This window comes from Hemiscyllium ocellatum, chromosome 17 (assembly GCF_020745735.1).
Source record: "Hemiscyllium ocellatum isolate sHemOce1 chromosome 17, sHemOce1.pat.X.cur, whole genome shotgun sequence".
NCBI lineage: Eukaryota > Metazoa > Chordata > Chondrichthyes > Orectolobiformes > Hemiscylliidae > Hemiscyllium > Hemiscyllium ocellatum.
The window spans coordinates 55,553,772-55,574,366 of NC_083417.1; the positions used below are offsets into that span (position 1 = coordinate 55,553,772).

At 44.5% G+C, this 20,595-nt stretch overlaps 1 protein-coding gene across 2 annotated transcripts in view; it reads right to left on the reverse strand.

Annotated features, from left to right (window-relative positions):
• Positions 1-13,624: 13,624 nt before the first annotated feature.
• The window catches only part of fhod1 (formin homology 2 domain containing 1), a 312,470-nt gene continuing 305,499 nt past the window's right edge, over positions 13,625-20,595 (reverse strand). For both annotated transcript variants that reach the window (XM_060838185.1, XM_060838186.1), the window contains one exon: positions 13,625-15,167. In XM_060838185.1, coding sequence (XP_060694168.1) covers positions 15,085-15,167 — 83 coding nt within the window. In that variant the 3' untranslated portion in view covers positions 13,625-15,084. The remainder of the gene's footprint in view (positions 15,168-20,595) is intronic.

Here is a 20,595-nt window from a genome sequence, read left to right on the forward strand (position 1 = left end):
AACCATGCAGTTTAATGTGGATAAATGTATCTGCCATGCATCTGACTATTCACCTAACCTGACCAGGTCACCCTGTAATCTCCTAACATCCTCATCACATTTCACCCTGCCACCCAGCTTTGTATCATCAGCAATTTGCTAATGTTACTATTAATACGATCTTCTATATCATTAATATATGTTGTAAAAAGCTGCGGTCCCAGCACTGATCCCTGCGGTACCCCACTGGTCACTGCCTGCCATTCCTGGGAACACGTGCGCTGCTCAGATATGTGAAGATGATCTTTCTAAGGATCCAAGCTGAAAAAGAAACTGCACAGAATCAACTTTTTGGAGTTACGATGAGAAAGTTTTGTATCATTCATTCTTTTGTTTTTGAGTTGTCACTTGTAGTAACGTTATCCTGTTTTGTGGTATTGATGAAAAATGTGTTGCTGGAAAAGCGCAGCAGGTTAGGCAGCATCCAAGGAGCAGGAGAATCAACGTTTTGGGCATAAGCCCTTCTTCAGGAATTGTTGGTCTGAACGTAGTCCGGAGTCCATGCAGGGGTCAGTCGGTTCCGTACACAGGTGCTGAGGAAGGAGATGTGGCTGTGGTAGCGAGTCTGTTTGAGAACGTGGAAGAGCTTCAGGGCAGAGGAGATGACCTGGGGGGTGCAGTGAGAGAGGGACTCACTGAGATCCTTGTAGAGGGAGGAAGAGAGCTTCTTCAAGGAAGGCATCCTTGCAAGAGGATTCGCAGTAAGTTAAAATCAACTAGGAGAAAATGAGGACTGCAGATGCTGGAGATCAGAGCTGAAAATGTGTTGCTGGAAAAGGTCAGGCAGCATCCAAGGAGCAGGAGAATCGATGTTTCGGGCATAAGCCCTTGAATCTATGTTTGTGAAAAGAGATTGAGTGTGAAGGGGAGTGAGATGTCTGTGCTGAAACCCTGGAGCTGGGGCTTAGTATTGTGATGGGACAGGTTGGGGGGAGGGGGGGGGGGGGGGAGGGTAGTGATTGTTGGATGGCAGATGCTAATGGCCGTTGAACGATAAATACTAACTCTGGTTCTATATTATTGTCATTTCTATATTGGGTCACAAATAAGAGTACTTTGTAAATGCAAGCTGACCAGTAATGTTACTGGAACATCTGTACAATGGTCTGGCCACAATTCAAGATCATTGTAAGGATAAGTCGAAACCATCACTGCACCCTTGTGGACAATGCTGAAAACTACTCAAACAGTAATAAGCAGAGAGTTTGAAACCTCACATCCTTGATGTCAGTTATGTATCTGTAATTTATAATCTGCGATATTGAGAATAATTACATTTACTGTCATAGACGTTATCCCTGACTAATTATTTATATGCCAAAGCCACAATAAGGGGTCCAAGAGGCCATTCTGGGTCGCTCATCACACCTTTTGTTGAATTCACCTGTATGGACCTACCTTTATTTTCCACGTTACTTGGACGAGACCAGTACAGGGATTGGTAGCCAGTTCAGGTATTCCCCTGTCACAGGTCCCTCTCTGACCCTACAAAGCCAGTCATGTGATCCCAAGCAGGCGTCAAACTGCTTAGTTATTTACCAGAAGAACTGGTCTTGCCTTTTCTTCAGCCATTAGCAATCCTCTTTCTTTTTGAAAATGTTTTGAGACACCTTGGGGCAGGATTGTAAGCTGACAGTCATATTGCCCACCTCTAGAATCTGGTCCCACATTAGCCTATCTCCCTGAGAAAGGGCCTCCAAACTTACTTACAGCTTTTTTAACTTAAAGTGTTGGCTGTTGGGGTTTATTACCGCAAGACAGTGTCTTTGTGTCCCAAGTTAATTTTCAATACGTGTTGGTAAAGTCAGACAGTGCAGAGGAGATTGCATTCACTGGTGAGAGCGGTATTGCAAAGAAGTCCTCTAGTTTTCTAATCTATATGAAAACGTGAATACTCAAACAAACTGTAGGATAGACATGGGAATAAGGTTTTGTAGTGGATGCAGTAAAAGATTTTCAAAAGAGTACAGATCAACTAGTTTGAATAGACATATCATAAAGAAATTAAGATGGATAATAAATGTTAGGTTTAGCCTGAATCATTGATAGACAGCTGTATACAATGAATGAAATTAATACTAGGGTAACTAGAAATGGATAAACAGCTTTAGACATGCCATTTTTAACACCGAGACAGTGTGCCAATTGAAGTTGAAAAGTGAAGTGGAATTCTAACTTATAGATAGCTAGAACAGTAACATGGACGTCTACACAGGCTGTGCAAAAATGTTACACTGTACTGGACCACACAAGGTACTATAGTCAGTTTTGGTCATCGTGCCAAAAAACATTGAGAGGGAGGATACAGAAAAGAATAAGAACAACTTGTGTTAAGATGTTGTTGGGTTAGAACTTTAAATGATCTCAGTGGTGTATATAAAATAGTAAATTCTATTCATAAGGTAAACCCACAGATTATTACTTCAAAATGTGATCAATTAACAAATAAAAATCAGTAATATGTAAAAGTTATAGCAGTAAGGAATTATTAATTCAGTCTAAAATTAGTTGGAATAATTCATCAAAGAACAAGTTATATTCATACAGTGTCTTTAAACTAGTAAAATGAAACAAAGGACTTCATGAGGAGATTAGTAATAAAAAAAACCCACCAAGGCAAATAAGAAGATGCTTCTTCCAATAATCAAACGTTGGTCAAAGAGTAGTTTTGATGGAGTGTCTTCATGGAGGAAAGTCAGGTAGAGACACTGAGAAATATAGGGAGAGAGCTCCAGAGTTTAGGACCCTCGGAATTAAAGGCCTGGCCACTGAAGGTGGAACAACTAAAATTAGGATGTTCAAAAGACCAGAAACAGTTGAGTGCAGATATCTTTGGAGCTGGAAGGGATTTATGGACATATGCAGAAGTGAGGCCATGCAGAATTTTGAAAACAAGGATGACCACTTTAAAGACGAGGGCTCGGCTACTAAAAAGAGACAGTGAGGTCTGCAGATGGTGGAGATCAGAGCTGAAAATATGTTGCTGGAAAAGCGCAGCAGGTCAGGCAGCGTCCAAGGAGCAGGAGAATTCACGTTTCGGGCATGAGTCCTTCTTCAGGAATGAGGTAAGTGTGCCAAGCAGGCTAAGATAAAAGGTAGGGAGGAGGGACTTGGGGGAGGGGCGTTGGAAATGCGATAGGTGGAAGGAGGTCAAGGTGAGGGTGATAGGCCGGAGTGGGGGTGGGGGCGGAGAGGTCAGGAAGAGGATTGCAGGTTAGGAAGGCGGTGCTGAGTTTGAGGATTAGGACTGAGACAAGGTGGGGGGAGGGGAAATGAGGAAACTGGAGAAATCTGATTTCATCTCTTGTGGTTGGAGAGTTCCTAGGCGGAAGATGAAGCACTCTTCCTCCAGCCGTCGTATTGCTATGGTCTGGCGATGGAGGAGTCCGAGGACCTGCATGTCCTTGGCGGAGTGGGAGGGGGAGGTGAAGTGTTGAGCCACGGGGTGGTTGGGTTGGTTGGTCCGGGTGTCCCAGAGGTGTTCTCTGAAATGTTCCGCAAGTAGGCGGCCTGTCTCCCCAATATAGAGGAGGCTACATCGGGTGCAGTGGATGCAGTAAATGATGTGTGTGGAGGTGCAGGTGAATTTGTGGCAGATATGAAAGGATCCCTTGGGGCCTTGGAGGGAAGTAAGGCGGAAGGTGTGGGCGCAAATTTTGCATTTCTTGCGGTTGCAGAGGAAGATGTTGGGAGTGGAGGTTGGGTTGGTGGGGGGTGTGGACCTGAGTCACGGAGGGAGTGATCTTTTCAGATCGCTGATAGGGGAGGGGAGGGGAGGGAAATATATCCCTGGTGGTGGGGTCCGTTTGGAGGTAGCAGAAATGACGACAGATGATACAATGTATATGGAGGTTGGTGGGGTGGTAGGTGAGGACCAGTGGGGTTCTGTCCTTGTGGCGATTGGAGGGGCGGAGCTCAAGGGCGGGGGAGCAGGAAGTGGAGGAGATCCGGTGGAGAGCATCGTCGATCACATCTGGGGGGAAATTGCAGTCTTTGAAGAAGGAGGCCATCTGGGCTGTACGGTATTGGAACTGGTCCTCCTGGGAGCAGATGCGGCAGAGATGAAGGAATTGGGAATATAGGATGGTATTTTTACAGGTAGCCAGGTGGGAGGAGGTGTAGTCTAGGTAACTGTGGGAGTCGGTCGGTTTATAGTAAATGTCCGTGTTGATTCGGTCGCCCGAGATAGAAATGGAGAGGTGTAGGAAGGGGAGGGAGGAGTCTGAGACAGTCCATGCAAATTTGAAGTCGGGGTGGAAGGTGTTGGTAAAGTGGATGAACTGTTCAACCTCCTTGTGGGAGCACGAGGCAGCGCCGATACAGTCTTGTAGTGGAGGAAAATGTGGGGGGTGGTGCCAGTGTAGCTGCGGAAGATGACTGTTCCACATATCCTAAGAGACAGGCATAGCTGGGGCCCATGCGGGTGCTCATGGCTACTCCTTTGGTTTGGAGGAAGTGGGAGGATTGGAAAGAGAAATTGTTCAGAGTGAGGACCAGTTCAGTCAGTCGAAGGAGGGTGTCAGTGGAAGGGTACTGGTTGGTACGGCGGGAAAGGAAGAAGCGGAGGGCTTTGAGTCCTTCGCGATGGGGGATGGAGGTGTACAGGGACTGGATGTCCATCGTGAAGATAAGGCGTTGGGGACCAGGGAAGCGAAAATCATGGAGGAGGTGGAGGGCGTGGGTGGTGTCTCGAACGTAGGTGGGGAGTTCTTGGACTAAGGGGGACAGGACCGTGTCAAGGCGTACCAAAGCTCACCACGCCTAACCCCGCCCCCACACCGATCTCTGTCCCCACGCTGAACCCCACCCCCGCCCTGATCTCCATTCTCGCCCCCACTCCCAGCTCCAGCCCCACACCAGGTCCCAGGTCCCATCTCCCAGCCCTGCCGTGTTTTCTCCATCCCTCCATAACGACCCTTCTCTACGATGAAAGATCAGACCTCAGCAGAGGCCTCACCTTCATTCCCCTGCACGCTCGGATTAACGAGTTCAACACGCAGTGAGACATCGAACAATTCTTCTGCCGCCTTCGCCTCCACACCTACTTCTTCAACTAGGATTCTCGCCCACCCTCTGACGACCCCTTCTCCCGCCTCCAACACACTCCATCCACTTGGACACCATGTGCTGGTCTCTTACCTGCCTTCGATCTCTTCATAGCCAACTGCCGCCGCGACATTAACCGCCTCAACCTCTCCACCCCTCTCACCCTCGGAACGTGAAGCCTTTCACTCCCCCCATTCCAACCCCAACCTCACTATCAAACCGGCAGACAAGAGAGGCGCGGTAGTAGTTTGGCGCACCGACCTTTACACCACTGAGGCTAAACGCCAGCACGCGGACACCTCCTCATCCTGCCCCCTTGACCATGACCACACCTCCCACCACCAAACCATCATCTCCCAGACCATCCATAACCTCATCACCTCAGGGGATCTCCCATCCACCACCTCCAACCTCACAGTCCCACAACCCCGCACCGCCCGTTTCTATCTCCTGCCCAAAATCCACAAACCTGACTGCCCCGGCCGACCCATTGTCTCAGCCTGCTACTGCCCCACCGAACTCATCTCTGCATACCTTGACACGGTCCTGCCCCCTTTCATCCAAGAACTCCCCACCTACATTCGGGACACCACCCACGCCCTGCACCTACTTCATGATTTTCGCTTCTCCGGTCCCCAACGCCTTATCTTCACCATGGACATCTAGTCCCTGTACACCTCCATCCCCCATCACAGAAGACTCAAAGCCCTCTGCTTCTTCCTTTCCCGCCGTACCAACCAGTACCCTTCCACTGACACCCTCCTTCGACTGACTGAACTGGTCCTCACCCTGAACAACTTCTCTTTCCAATCCTCCCACTTCCTCCAAATCAAAGGAGTAGCCATGGGCACCCGCATGGGCCCCAGCTATGCCTGCCTCTTCGTAGGATATGTGGAACAGTCCATCTTCTGCAGCTACACTGACACCACCCCCACACCTTTCCCTCTGCTACATCGATGACTGTATTGACACTGCCTCGTGCTCCCACGAGGAGGTTGAACAGTTCATCCACTTTACCAACGCCTTCCACCCCGACGTCAAGTTTACCTAGACCGTCTCAGACTCCTCCTCCCCTTCCTAGACCTCTCCATTTCTATCTCAGGCGACCAAATCAACATGGACATTTACTATAAACCAACAGACTCCCACAGCTACCTAGACTACTCCTCCTCCCATCCTGCCCCCTGTAAAAACGCCATCCCATATTCCCAATTCCTTTGTCTCCGCCGCATCTGCTCCCAGGAGGACCAGTTCCAATACTGTACAACACAGATGGCCTCCTTCTTCAAAGGCCACAATTTCCCCCCAGATGTGATCGACGATGCTCTCCACCACATCTCCTCCACTTCCCACTCCTCCGCCCTTGAGTCCTGCCCCTCCAATTGCCACCAGGGCAGAACCCCACTGGTCCTCACCTACCACCCCACCAACCTCCGTATACATCGTATCATCCGTCGTCATTTTCTCCACCTCCAAACGGACCCCACCACGAGGGATACATTTCCCGCCCGTCCCCTATCAGCGTTACGAAAAGACCACTCCCTCCGTGACTCCTTCATCAGTTCCACACCCCCACCAACCAAATCTCTGCTCCCGGCACCTTCCCCGGCAACCACAAGAAATACAAAACTTGCACCCTCACTCCGCCCTTACTTCCCTCCAAGGCCTTAAGGGATCCTTCCATATCCACCACAAATTCACCTGCACCTCCACACACATCATTTACTGCATCCACTGCACCAGACGTGGCCTCCTCTATATTGGGGAGACAGGCCACCTACTTGCGGAACGTTTCAGAGAACACCTCTGGGACACCCGGATCAACCAACCCAACCATCCCGTGGTTCAACACTTCAACTCCCCCTCCCACTCCGCCAAGGACATGCAGGTCCTCGGACTCCTCCATCGCCAGACCATAGCAACATGACGGCTGGAGGAAGAGCGCCTCATCTTCCACATAGGAACCCTCCAACCACAAAGGATGAACTCAGATTTCTCCAGTTTCCTAATTTCCCTTCCCCCCACCTTGTCTCAGTCCCAACGCTCAAACTCAGCACCGCCTTCCTAACCTACAATCTTCTTCCTGACCTCTCCGCCCCCACCCCCACTCTGGCCTATCATCCTCACCTTAACCTCCTTCCACCTATCGCATTTCCAACACCCCTCCCCCAAGTCCCTCCTCCCTACCTTTTATCTTAGCCTGCTTGGTGCACTCTCCTCATTCCTGAAGAAGGGCTCATGCCCGAAACGTTGATTCTCCTGCTCCTTGGATGCTGCCTGACCTGCTGCACTTTTCCAGCAACACATTTTCAGCTCAGCTACTAAAAGCAAATATATCAGTGACCAGAAAGGTTGGAGCTGAAGGGAGCTTGGTGAGAGTTATGACATGGACAGCAGAGGTTTGGGTGACCTCAAGATTAAAGTGGAGATATCAAACCTGAGCACAGCTATAGAGGCTAAATCATTGTGTTCATAGTGTAATGTACAAATCACATCTTCTATTTTTGTCTGCATTTTTGATTGTGGGCTGCAAGGGGAAAAGAACTTATTTAAAAACAAAGGATTATGGAAAGAATTACTGCACATTTTTTAAAAGCAAGTCACCAGATACTCATAGCGAGTATTGTGCTACAGTGCTGTTTGTTCAAATAGAGGGAGAGGTTTATTGCAGGTAAGCAAATAGATTAACCCAGCAACAAGCAGCTGATTGGGCAGTGGAGTGGTGACCAGTTGTCGATGAAAATGGCCTCTATTGCCAACAACTATATATTTGGCACCCAGGCAGCTGAACAGCTTGTGGGTGTGAATACTTGGTCAGAAGCCATTGGACTCCTAACCAAGGAGTAACAGATACCTCAAACCAGAAAAAAAAGTTTATTTTCCCTCATCAGTTGCTGTAAACTGTGGCTCTTAACTGACAAGTCAATAAGTGGATAAGAATGTCTCCTCAATTGAGCGAAAGTGTCTGGAGAAGGAAGATTGAGGAGCAGCAAATCCTGATAACCCAAAATGCTTATTCCAGTGACTCCTGTGGACAGGGATCACTGAACTACCTTCCCAGACTTTCCCCTCTGTCCATGACACCATGTTTTTCTTTTGTTGATGTGTGCGTAGAGGAGTTGCATAAGGGAGTCCGCATTTTAACTAGTAGAGTTATATCAATGGCTTGTAATACTTTAGCTGTAGCTAGAATCTATTTATTTCAAACAAATAGCAATCCTTCTCAAGTACAGAAACTTGATCCATGTTTTCTGTAAACCTGGGTCTAAATGACAAATAAGTTGGGGAGTTTTGGTTATTTTTTATAAACTTTTGTGATGACTGCAGGCATATTGGGGCTTGCTTTCCAGCACACTACTCAGTGAGGTATGACAATCACTAGGTGCTATTTCAGTGAGGTATGACAATCACTAGGTGCTATTTCAGTGAGGTATGACAATCACTAGCTGTTTCGGGAGAAGGACCAAACACAGCTATACAATTTAACAACCATTTCTCATTCTTGGCTTTTCATAAACGCTCAGCACCCAGTATTCGCTTTGCTGAGAGATAAGCTGTTTTTATTGCAGACTGTCCATGCACACTATCCTCAGGCAACTCTAATAGTCTCTCCTGATTTTCCACAACTGGTGAACAGTAATCCACTAACGGGTAATTGAGTGTGACAGAAAACGATCCCACATCTCCACATGAGAGTTGAATGTGGAAAGCATCCATCAACACGTGGCAAGGAAGAGATACCTTGTTAATAACAAATTAACACAAGTTGTTGAGTGACTGAATTTCAACAAATTACTGCATCTGCATTAATTTAAAATGCTGTAGGAAGTTAGCTAACAGAGTTATTGTTATCTAAAAGCAGAGTATGGTAGATAATAAATTGTTATTACAATATTCTCAGTTCTACAATTTAAAACTTTCTTAATCTTCTTTCCTGTCTCTCGGTTTTCTCTTCATTCACTTCCTTTTCTTTCAGGGCTTGCTTTGACTCTAGTTTGCCATTTTTCCATCTTTGTTGGCCCTCTGTTTATTCCTGTATTTTTAATTTTCATTGGTTAAGGTGTTAGAACTTTGGAGCCATTATTCACAAAACTTCACTTCATGTCATTGTAAACGTGCATTTCCAGCAATGAGCTCGGCAATATATTTACAAGTTGAAGCTTGAACACTCTTATTCCACCAAAGCCAAGTTTCTAACCCTATTTCTTTCCTCCAAAACAATACCTGCCCTCTGCAACTTACAATGCCTTTGTATCACTGCATTTGCTGCTGAAACACATCCCATCTTTCTCACCTCTAGATCAAACTATCCCAATGCTCTTGTAGCTGATGTCCTTCAATACTTCTGCTACTTGTATCCCATTCTGTCCAAATTGCAGATATGCATCATGAGACTATTTCCAAACTTACGGACATGCTACTGGAATGGAAATAAGCTAATGTTGTCTTTTGTATTCAGAAAAGGTACTGTGCCTTTATTGGTCAGAGTATTGAGTGGCGGAGTTGCGAGGTCATGTTTGGATGTACAGGGCATTGGCAAGGCCACTGTTGGAATATTGCGGGCAATTCTGGTCTCCTTCCTATCGGAAAGTTGTTGTGAGACTTGAAAGGGTTCAGAAAAAATTTACAAGGATGTTGCCAGGGTTGGAGGATCTGAGCTACAGGGGGAGGCTGAATAGGCTGGGGCTGTTTTCCCTGGAGCGTTGGAGGCTGAGGGATGATCTTATAAAGGTTTACAAAATTATGAGGGGCATAGATAGGATAAATAGACAAAGTCTTTTCCCTGGGGTCGGGGAGTCTAGAACTAGAGGGCGTAGGTTTAGGGTGAGAAGGGAAAGATCTAAAAGAGACCTATGGGGCAACTTTTTCTTGCAGAGGGTGTTACGTGTATGGAATGAGCTGCCAGAGGATGTGGTGGAGGCTGGTACAATTGCAACATTTAAGAGGCATTTGGATGGATATATGAATAGGAAGGGTTTGGAAGGATATGGGCCAGGTGCTGGCAGATGGGACTAGATTGGGTTGAGATATCTGGTTGGCATGGATGAGTTGGACCGAAGGGTCTGTTTCCGTGTTGTACACCTCTAGGACTCTATTTAGTCCACAATATAGCAGAATCAATAGTGACATTAACATACAGAATCAATCATTAGGAATAAATTTGTCCTGTGCTAATTACAAGGAATTATTGTCCAAATAATTTGTCCCCATGGGAGATTGGTTAGCAAGGTTAGATCTCACGGAATATAGGGAGAACTCGCCATTTGGATACAGAACTGGCCCAAAGGTAGAAGACAGAGGGTTGTGGTGGAGGGTTGCTTTTCAGACTGGAGGCCTGTGACCAGTGGAGTGTCACATGGATCAGTGCTGGGCCCTCGACTTTTCATCATTTACATAAACGATTTGAATGCGAGCATAAGAGGTACAGTTAGTAAGTTTGCAGATGACACCAAAATTGGAGGTGTAGTGGACAGCGAAGAAGGTTACCTCAGATTACAACAGGATCTTGACCAGATGGGCCAATGGGCTGAGAAGTGGCAGATGAAGTTTAATTCAGATAAATGCAAGGTGCTGCATTTTGGGAAAGCAAATCTTAGCAGGACTTATACACTTAATGGTAAGGTCCTAGGGAGTGTTGCTGAACTAAGAGATCGTGTAAGAGTGCAGGTTCATAGCTCCTTGAAAATGGAGTCACAGGTAGGTAGGATAGTGAAGAAGGCGTTTGGTATGCTTTCTTTTATTGGCCAGAATGTTGAGTACAGGAGTTGGGAGGTCATGTTGTGGCTATACAGGACATTGGTTAGGCCACTGTTGGAATATTGAGGGCAATACTGGTATCCTTCCTATCGGAAAGATGTTGTGAAATTTGAAAGGGTTCAGAAAAGATTTACAAGGATGTTGCCAGGGTTGGAGGATTTGAGCTATGGGGAGAGGCTGAACAGGCTGAGACTGTTTTCCCTGGAGCGCGGAGGCTGTGGGGTGACTTCAGAGGTTTATAAAATTATGAGGGGCATGGATAGGATAAATAGACAAAGTATTTTCCCCGGGGTCGGGGAGTCCAGAACTAGAGGGCATAGGTTTAGGGTGAGAGGGGAAAGATATAAAAGAGACCTATGGGGAAACGTTTTCATACAGAGGGTGGTACGTGCACGGAATGAGCTGCCAGAGGAAGTGTGGAGGCTGGTACAATTGCAACATTTAAAAGGCATTTGGATGAGTACATGAATAGGAAGGGTTTGGAGGGATATGGGCCGGGTGCTGGTTGGACTAGATTGGGGTGAGACATCTGGTCAACATGAACGGGTTGGACCGAAGAGTCTGTTTCCATGCTGTATATCTCCATGACTCTATAATTGGAATATTAGCTTTTGATAAGTAGTAGTTTCTCCTATGGCATTTTAAGTTCAAAGATTTTAAAGTAAAATGTTGAAATAAATAAGTGATTACTGAAGAAAATAAATGAGAGAGTGCTTGTTAATGGAACCAATGTGTGGAGGGCAGTTGTGTGGACATTTTGAGTGGAGTACCTCAAGAATTAATGTTCTGGCCAGTTTAGGTTTTAATTTACATCTTTGGCTTTTTATAAACTGAAAGCAATTTGGCAAGTTCACCAAGTCAGGGGTGGAAGCATACACAGTCAGAGGATGCAGTTATGAATCAAGAAGTTAAAGTAAATCTATAAACATAAAGAAGCGTGACTGGGAAAAGAGTTACTACCCATCGTAACAAAATGTGGACAATATATATATAAATAATGAATAACAGAGAAAAACCCAAATACGCAGACAAAAGAGTTGCAGATGTTAATCAAGTCAGCGTGCAGTGGCAATTAACAAAGGGTATAAAATACTGAACGATACTGCCAAAATTGAGTCAGAAAATGATATGTTCTGGTCAGACTGCACCTTATGCATTGTTTCAGATTTGGCCGCCAGGGCACCATTGAAACATTCCAGTCCTGCAGGCAATATTGCAGAGCGCAGAAAGACTGGCCCTGAAGAGCAGAGGCCAAATTCTGAGGGAAAACTCCAGAAACTGGAGGGTAAAAGAAAAAGTGAGAAACTGACTTTCCAAAAGTATGAAATGTATATAAACAGCAAACCCAGAAGACTACTTCAAGGTTCATCCTAACAGTGAGATCAGGATGCACGGACTCAGGGAAATGAAGGTGAATTTAAGGAATACATATTTGTTATTGAAGTGATCGGCACTTCAAGATGGTGCAAAGTGTTTCACAGCTAACATCTTACCTTGTAATGTAATCACGATTATTTTGCAGGAAAATACACAGCCAATTTACGCACAGGAAAGTACTTTGATCACTAGTGGGCTGAAATACAAACATACAGATATGACAGGTAAGGAATACAACACAGTCACAATGATTGGAGAATCACGACAAGAGAATCCTGTGGCCTGGCTTGAGATTTGGGATTCCATGGTGAATGTTGATAAGACACTGGGAGAACAGTCTATTCAATGAAGGAGGGTCATCATACCCTTTGTCTCATCCCAATAATTCAGATGAGTCCACAGTTGACTGGGAGATGCAGAATTTTCATCAATGCAGAACTGTCAATAGCTCTGAGCTAACTTGGGATAGATTTGAATAGACTCTCAAATGGTGTTGGGATCTAAACCCTTGAGGATTAATCAAGAGCAATTGGATGACTTAATGAGCGGATCTGGTTCTTTTGTAGACAAATGGACTGAATGGCCTTAATCATCTGTATTTATTTTGTGAAACCTTTATACAGCTTTGGAAAGTTCTTGCTAGAGTTTAACTCGTGACGAAAATCCACTTTGCGTTTAATTGGTTTCATATGCAGTGATATAAGATTGGTTTGCATTTCCAATTCTTCACAAAAGTGGTCACAGACTTTACCAAACTGTAAGGAAGCAGCTTGGAATGTATGTGCGGTACTCCTATACCTGGAGGATGTGATATGATTTGCTTTGATGTTCCTGCTGGTAATAATCAGCAATTGGCCAGCAGCAAGAACCATCCTAATGCCCTAGGTAGGGTGAATTGGGGTGATCAGTCCATGCCCCATGATGAGGTGGGAGATGAGGTGGTGGGAGGGGCAGTGATCTATGTTGCCACCTTGGCCTCCTCAGTAGAACTAGCAGCCAAGGTGGAAGGTGACCTTTTGAATAGGTGAGAGTGTGACCTTTTTTTTGTTTTGTTTCTGGTTTAGTTTGAGAATGGGATGGGTGGGAAAGTTTGAGGGAGTGAGGATGCAAGAGTTTGACCTTGGAGGAGTGGGGAGCCCTGCACAGTGTGAATCGTCCTAGGCCCCAAACTCCACTAAGGAAGGCTTTCTCCAACTTGAAGTCATTTGTGTAAGGATTGGGTAAGAAGCAGGGAGGATCAATCAGGACATGTCTCACAGTGTCTTTGGGTCGGAGGAGACAAAACTTTTAATCCCCTGATCAACCACAACCCTGTATTTTGAAAGGCATACTGAAATAATGATTAAGCCAACAGATTTTCATCATCTCCAGAGTCAATAAAACAAAAAGCAAAGCAACACAAGAGAATGGTGAAACATTTAATTGTTGCAATAACACTTATACAAACATTCAAAAATTTAAATCTCACAGATAAAAATATAAAGTATATGAAAATGCATCACACAATCCTGAAAACCTTTGATCCTATAGTTTAAAATGTAGAATGCTATTCATTGGTAGCACTTGGTATATTTTCCTATTTCAGCAATCTCTTTAATTCAGCAACCTTGCTAACCATATGATGGAAGGTATGTTTGGATCTTGGTAGATAATTGTTGGAACTACATTGCAGCTAATCTATTGATTGAGTTGTCAATTAGTGGTTTTTTTTTAGAAGACGTTATCTTAATACTGCCTGTAAATGGTCATTTAAATGATAAATGAGACACCCAGTGCAAATTTGTGTTTGTGACATGGACTGCCCATGAGCAAGCTGGTTTGTCCATGTCTGCCAACAATGTTTAACATTGCAGACAACTCCAAAACTGTTTATTGTTGCCTGACAAATGAATATGCTTTCCTCACTGTTACCGTAATGTAGCAATCTTTAGTTTTCATGTCAACTCACCATCCTGTCAGTTTAAGATATCTTTACAACATAGCTTTCCTGGTTAAAGGTCAGTCATTTGACATAACTTAAATATTTATTGTTATCGATTTGATGGTTCCACTAAGTCCACAGGTGGTTTACGTCCACAATATTTAAAGTGGGAATCGCCTGTAGTGGCCCAGTGACTAAATATATTACATACAGGTGAGCCATATATGCCTGTGGAAGTAGAAGTTCCATCACTAATCTGTAGTGAGTTTGCTAACTACTGACAGAGCACCATGGGGAGGGGAAGCGTCTTAGTGTCTCTGAAGAGAAGAAGAGGAAATTTAGCCCGTGCTTTCATACCTGATGGCCATCAATTGACTCCTCTTGGATGTACATGTTTACATCATGGAGGCGGACAAAGTCGAGTTCAGTCATGAAGCCCTTTGATGTCTAAAACCTCAATGCCATACACTGCCCAGTTTCAAACTCGGGGATCGCACTGAAAGGGTGAACACCAACTACCAAACTGTACTCAAGAAACAAGAGTCGCTATCTTCAGAAAAAGAGTGGGGGAGATTTATTGGGGGAAGAAAACAGATGAAAGTTTTCAGTTGAACGCGTGCAGTCTTGAGAGAAAACATCATAATTCAGTCTATCTGAAGAAAGGAATGTCATTCATTGTTTTGACTGAACTCCGATCTGACCTCTGAATCCATTGTCTACAATGAACTGGGCTGTAATACTTAGTGAGCCCTCCTTTTATGATTCAAGTTCAACAACGTGATTCCTTCCAACAACCTGCTAGTACAAGGTGCACTGTAACATTTAAAAGTACTTGTGAAGTTCAGGAATCTGGAGGGGTATGAAAATGTTTTCTCTATCTTTCGGTGCTAATTCGTGAAGATAGTCTCACATGATCACTGAGCTTCATTTGCATTCATGAAGTTTTATACTTCCACTTCTGGGGCTTTGGACAGACCCAAGGCCTGGACCACATCCGGAGTCAGACCGCTCTTCAGGGTTCTTCGTACTGCACAGAAAGAACAATCACCATTAGTACAGGTAGACTGAACACTTCTATCTAGTACTCTGGCCACCGATCCAATTCTTGATGGGATGAAAACATAGCACAGACGTTCCTCTGATATACTGCAAACTTGTACAGTACCATTCCATTCAGGAAATATAGCCATTGTGGGAAGTATTACACAATTCACACTGGCACACCTGAAATGTTCTGCTCAGATACAGAGAAAGTCAGATCAGTGGCACAGGACAGACAGTAGATCAGGTTATTGACCAACATCAGGTTGGCCTATGACAGAAGAACCAACTTGTATTCATACAACATGTTTCATAACCTCAGGATGTCTCCCAGCACTTTACAGCTTTTGGAAGTATAGTCACTCTGTATTCCACATCATCGCAATTTGATAACCACCAACTAATCTGAGTGGAACTTTGTTGAGGCAGTGGGGGATCTTGTCAGATGGCTATGGAGCTGGTGAAAGGCCCATGCTGCCTCTTCCTGGGATCATGAACAATACACCAATCAGGCAGTGACAAGGCCACCCGAGGTGTTGCTCGTCAAAAGGTAGCAACTCTCACACTTAGCAATGACACAAAATGAGATTTGAACCCTTAGGTTCAAGAGCTTATAGCACAGAAGCAGGCCATTCAGCCCATTGTGTCCATATCAGTCAACAAAGACCTGATTACATCAATCACATTTTCCAACTCTTGGCCCATTGCCCTGGAAGCTATGACAATGTAACCAAATATAGGTCCCACATGGTAGACTGATTAAGTAAGGTTAGATCATATGGGATCCAGGGAGAGATAGCAAATTGTTTCTGTGCTCTATGACTCTAAGTACTGCTTCAACGTTACTAGAGTTTTTGATTCAATCATCCTTTCAAGCAGCGAGTTCTAGACTCCCACTGTCTTCTGGGTGAAAACCTTATTCCTATCTCTCCTCCACCTTTAATCTATGCCCCTAGCTATTGACTCCTCCACTAATACAAGAAGTGCCTTCCTATCTATGCTCCTCATAAACGTATACTGTACATATCTGTTCCCCTCTCAACCTTTGCAGTTTAAGAGAAAACAACCAGAGCCTCTCCAATCTTTCCTCACAGATCAGATCTTGCAGCCCAGGCAACATCTAGTAAACCTCCTGTGCACACTCTCCAGTGCTATCACATCCTCTGCAATAATGTGGTGACCAGAAATGAGATGTGACTCAACCAGCATTTATACCATTTCTGCATAAGCTCCCTGCTCTTGTGTTCTATTCCTCAGCTAATAAAGGCAAAAGTCTCCCAACTGTCTCCTTAACTACCTTAGCTAGCTGCCTTACTCCTTTCAGAGATATCTGGATATACACAGCAAAGTCCCTCTGATCATCCAAACTTTCCAGGGTCCTACCATTTATAGTGTCATCCCATGCTATGTTAGCCCTCTCCATCTGCGTTACCTTACACATTTCCAATGAATTCCATTTGACACTCCTGTGCCTCACAGTCTGCTGAAAATCTTCCCACAACTATCCTCAGTATTTACCATCCAACCAATTTTTGTCACCTGCAAACCTCTTAATCATAACCTTTAGACTCAAAAGGAGTCTCAACAGGACCATGGCCAACAGTTACACTGACCTGGCGTTTTGGTTAATGCTACTTTATAGGAAGGGTGTGTAGTGCAAATTGCTTTGATTCCCAGTACTGACTGTTCACTTTGCAGATATTAACAGTTACCTCCTCCTCTCTCAGTAAAAAAAAACTTCTAACAAATCTTTTTTTTAAATTGGAACTGATATTTTACAATTCTGTTTACCAACATTTGGCAGCATGAACCATGTTGACAATAAAAATACAAGTTAAAACAGCACCAAATCTCCCCTCCACAGAAAGCAGATGGACAAATCCTTTCATTAGCTGTCTAAAATACAAGTGACAATAAGTGGCTATTCTCTTCTTAAAAAAAAGACAATACACATGCTGAACGTTAAAGAAAATCACAGACATTGTAAAACCCCAATTAGAAAGCAAATGAAGGGCACTGCCTGAAGACTTGCATTTTAATTTTTCAATAAGTGTGATAAAAGATTCTGACATTTCATTTGGACCCAGCCACAAGTAATAGTTTCCAATGACAATTCTGAATAACTAAAGAAGCACAGAGTTCAGAGGAGGCCCTTTGGCCCTTTGAGTCCATACTGCCAAAACTATACTAAACTTACACTATTCCACTTTCCAGCACTAGACCCATAGCCTTGAATGTTATGACATTTCGAGTGCGCATCCAAGTACTTTTTAAAGGTTGTGAGGATATCCACCTTAATTATACCCACCCAAGCAGTGCCCCAAGGTGAAAACATCTTTCCTCCAATTCTGTCTGCCTTTCACCTTAAAAGTGAACCTTCAACTAAGGCAAACAGCTGCTTTCTGTTCACCCTGTCCACACACCTCAATATTATGCACCTCAATCATTTTCCCATTTCAGCCTTTTCTGATCCAAAGAAATTAACCTGAGCTTATCCAGCCTCTCTTCATAACTAGAATGCTCCAGCCCAGGCAACATCCTGGTGAATTCCTCTGCACTCCCTCTAATGCAATCACTTTCTTCCTTCTCGTGCGGTGACTAGAACTACACAAAATGCCCCAACTGTGGCCTCACCAAAGTTCACTATAGCTCCAACATAACCTCCCTGCTCTTATAATCTATGCCTCAATTGATAAAATCAAGTGTTCCATATGCCTTCTTAACTACTCTATTAACCTGCCCAGCTACCTATGGACAAGTATCCCACGATCCCTCTGTTCCTCTGAGCTCCCTAATGTCCTGCCATTCATTGCATTTTCCCTTGTCTTGTTACTACTTCAAATTGTGCCACCACACACTTACCATCTGGCACAATCCACTTCTGTACTCCTCTAACTCAAGACCTTCTTCCTCATTGTCAAAATACTGGGCCCATTTTTGTGTCATCTAACACGTTATTTACCATCTCATATTTTACCAAGGTTGATGCACCTCGCCTGCACATCCCTGGACACTACAGGCAATTTTCCATTGCCAGTTCACCGAACCTGCACATCTTTAGACTGAGAGAGGAATCTGGCGCACTCAGAGGAAACCCAACCAGACATGGGGAGAAAATTCAATTTCCACACAGTCAACTGAGGCTGCAATTGATTGTGGGTCCATGGTGCTCTGAGGCAGCGGTGCTAACCAGTGGGCCACCATGCAGTTCTGTTGCTGTAAATTTTCCAATGGCAAGATTGCTTACATCCACCTCTGCAAAATTTCCCAATTTCATCGCTGCCACAGCTCATCCAATGTTAAGCTCTTATTTGTGGATGTGAGGCACTGGGACTTCGCCTGCCACAGTGTCAGGCTGGGACTTCGCCTGCCACAGTGTCAGGCTGGGACATAACTACTGCACTGTCAAACTGGGATTTAGCTACTTCAGTGCTCTCTTAACTAACGTCCATTCTTACACGTGCTACATGCTCAAGGACATGTTAACTACTGTCTGTAAACCATTTCACATTAAATCCCCTTTCGCAGCGTTATAATTGACCGACACTAGCACCTGGTCTACCTTGATTGTAAAACTCTCATCCTTATTTGGAAATGCTTCCCTGGGCTCATCCTCCCTGACTCTGCAACCTCCTCCAGTCCTGCAACCATCAGACATTTCTCCTCTCATCCAAATCTAGGATGTTGTTCTTGTGCATTTTCTATCTCTCCACCATTGCTTCAATTGTCTCAGTCCAAAGCTCTGGAATCCTGGTTAAAGCTCTTTGCCTCTTCAATTCCATCTTCTCCTTTCCAATGCTCCCAAATCCTACCTTCCTGATTACCTGGGATCTCCTTTTGAGAAAGGAGCACAGGAGGTCTTGTGACACTGTAGGCTCTGGGCTCGAATGCCTGTCCAGGTCTTACAACCCACAGAAGGAGTATTTGCAACATGGACTAATAGGTTGAGCGTCAACTTTTAAGTCTTTGCAATGCACTAATGGCAGGTCATGGAGTCATAGAGTCATAAGAGATGTACAGCACGGAAACAGATCCTTTGGTCCAACCTGTCCATGCTGACCAGATATCCCAGATATTAGGTCTCATATCTTTCCCCTCTCGCCCTCTAGTTCTGGACTCCCCCTCCCAGGGAAAAGACTTTGTCTATTTACCCTATCCATGCCCCTCATAATTTTGTAAACCTCTATAAGGTTACCCCTCAGTCTTCAACGCTCCAGGGAAAACTGCCCCAGCCTATTCAGCCCCTTCCTATATCTCAAATCCTCCAACCCAAGCAACATCCTTGTAAATCTTTTCTGGATCCTTTCAATTTTCACAACATCCTTCCAATAGGAAGGAGATCAGAATTGCACGCAATATTCCAACAGTGGCCTAACCAATGTCCTGGACAGCCGCAACAGGGCCTCCCAAACTCCTGTACTCAATACTCTGACCAATAAAGGAAAGCATACCAAACACCTTCTTCACTATCCTATCTACCTGCGACTCCACTTTCAAGGAGCTATGAACCTGCACTCCAAGGTCACTTTGTTCAGCAACACTCCCTAGGACCTTACCATTAAGTGTATAAGTCCTGCTAAGATTGGTTTTCCCAAAATGCAGCGCCTCGCATTTATTTGAATTAAACTCCATGGTTGGCATGGAAAAGGGTCTGTTTCCATGCTGTACATCCCTATGACTCTATGTGTTACTATCTGCAGGAGAGAAGGATGGTAGGTCTCTTATGTGGCTTTGTCTATCATTTTTGTTTGATAGTATTCCTGTGAAACCCCTTGAGATATTTCACTTTGTTAAAGGTGTTATATAAATGGAATTTGATGTTATGACTCTGAGAGAATTGCAGTTCTGCATAAATTGCTTGGATCTTCTTGTAGATTTCTTGTAAATGTCAGGCCCAAGGTCAATGGCTGGGTTTCTCCTCCTGTAACAATGGTGCAGTTGCATGAAATATGTCAATTTCTGTTGGCAGTTTGAAACTAATTGGCTTGCTGCAACCATCTGTATTATGGTACTTATCTTGAAAAGAGACTCACTTCAAAGAAAATTGTATGATTACAATGCAGTTGATTTTTCATATGATTAAAAACTCGTGAATGTTGCACCCATAAATGGAGGGGTGTTTGGCAAAAGGTCAATCGTGTTAGTGAATGAATCACATTATCACAACAAGCTAGACAAAGGTGTGAGCTAGTCGCTGCATGCCACATTACTTTTCATAATCCTGAGTGACAGTCTTACGTGCCCTGAGGAGTTATACCAATATGAATAATGCAATGTGCATTGACGTTTTTCATTATAAATGACTCACTAGGTCAGATACTTGGACAGCGTAATATCACAACCAGGAGGTCAAGTCCTGGAGTTGTCTATCATACCAACTCACATGCTTCAGAAGAAAGAATCTTATCCGTTTA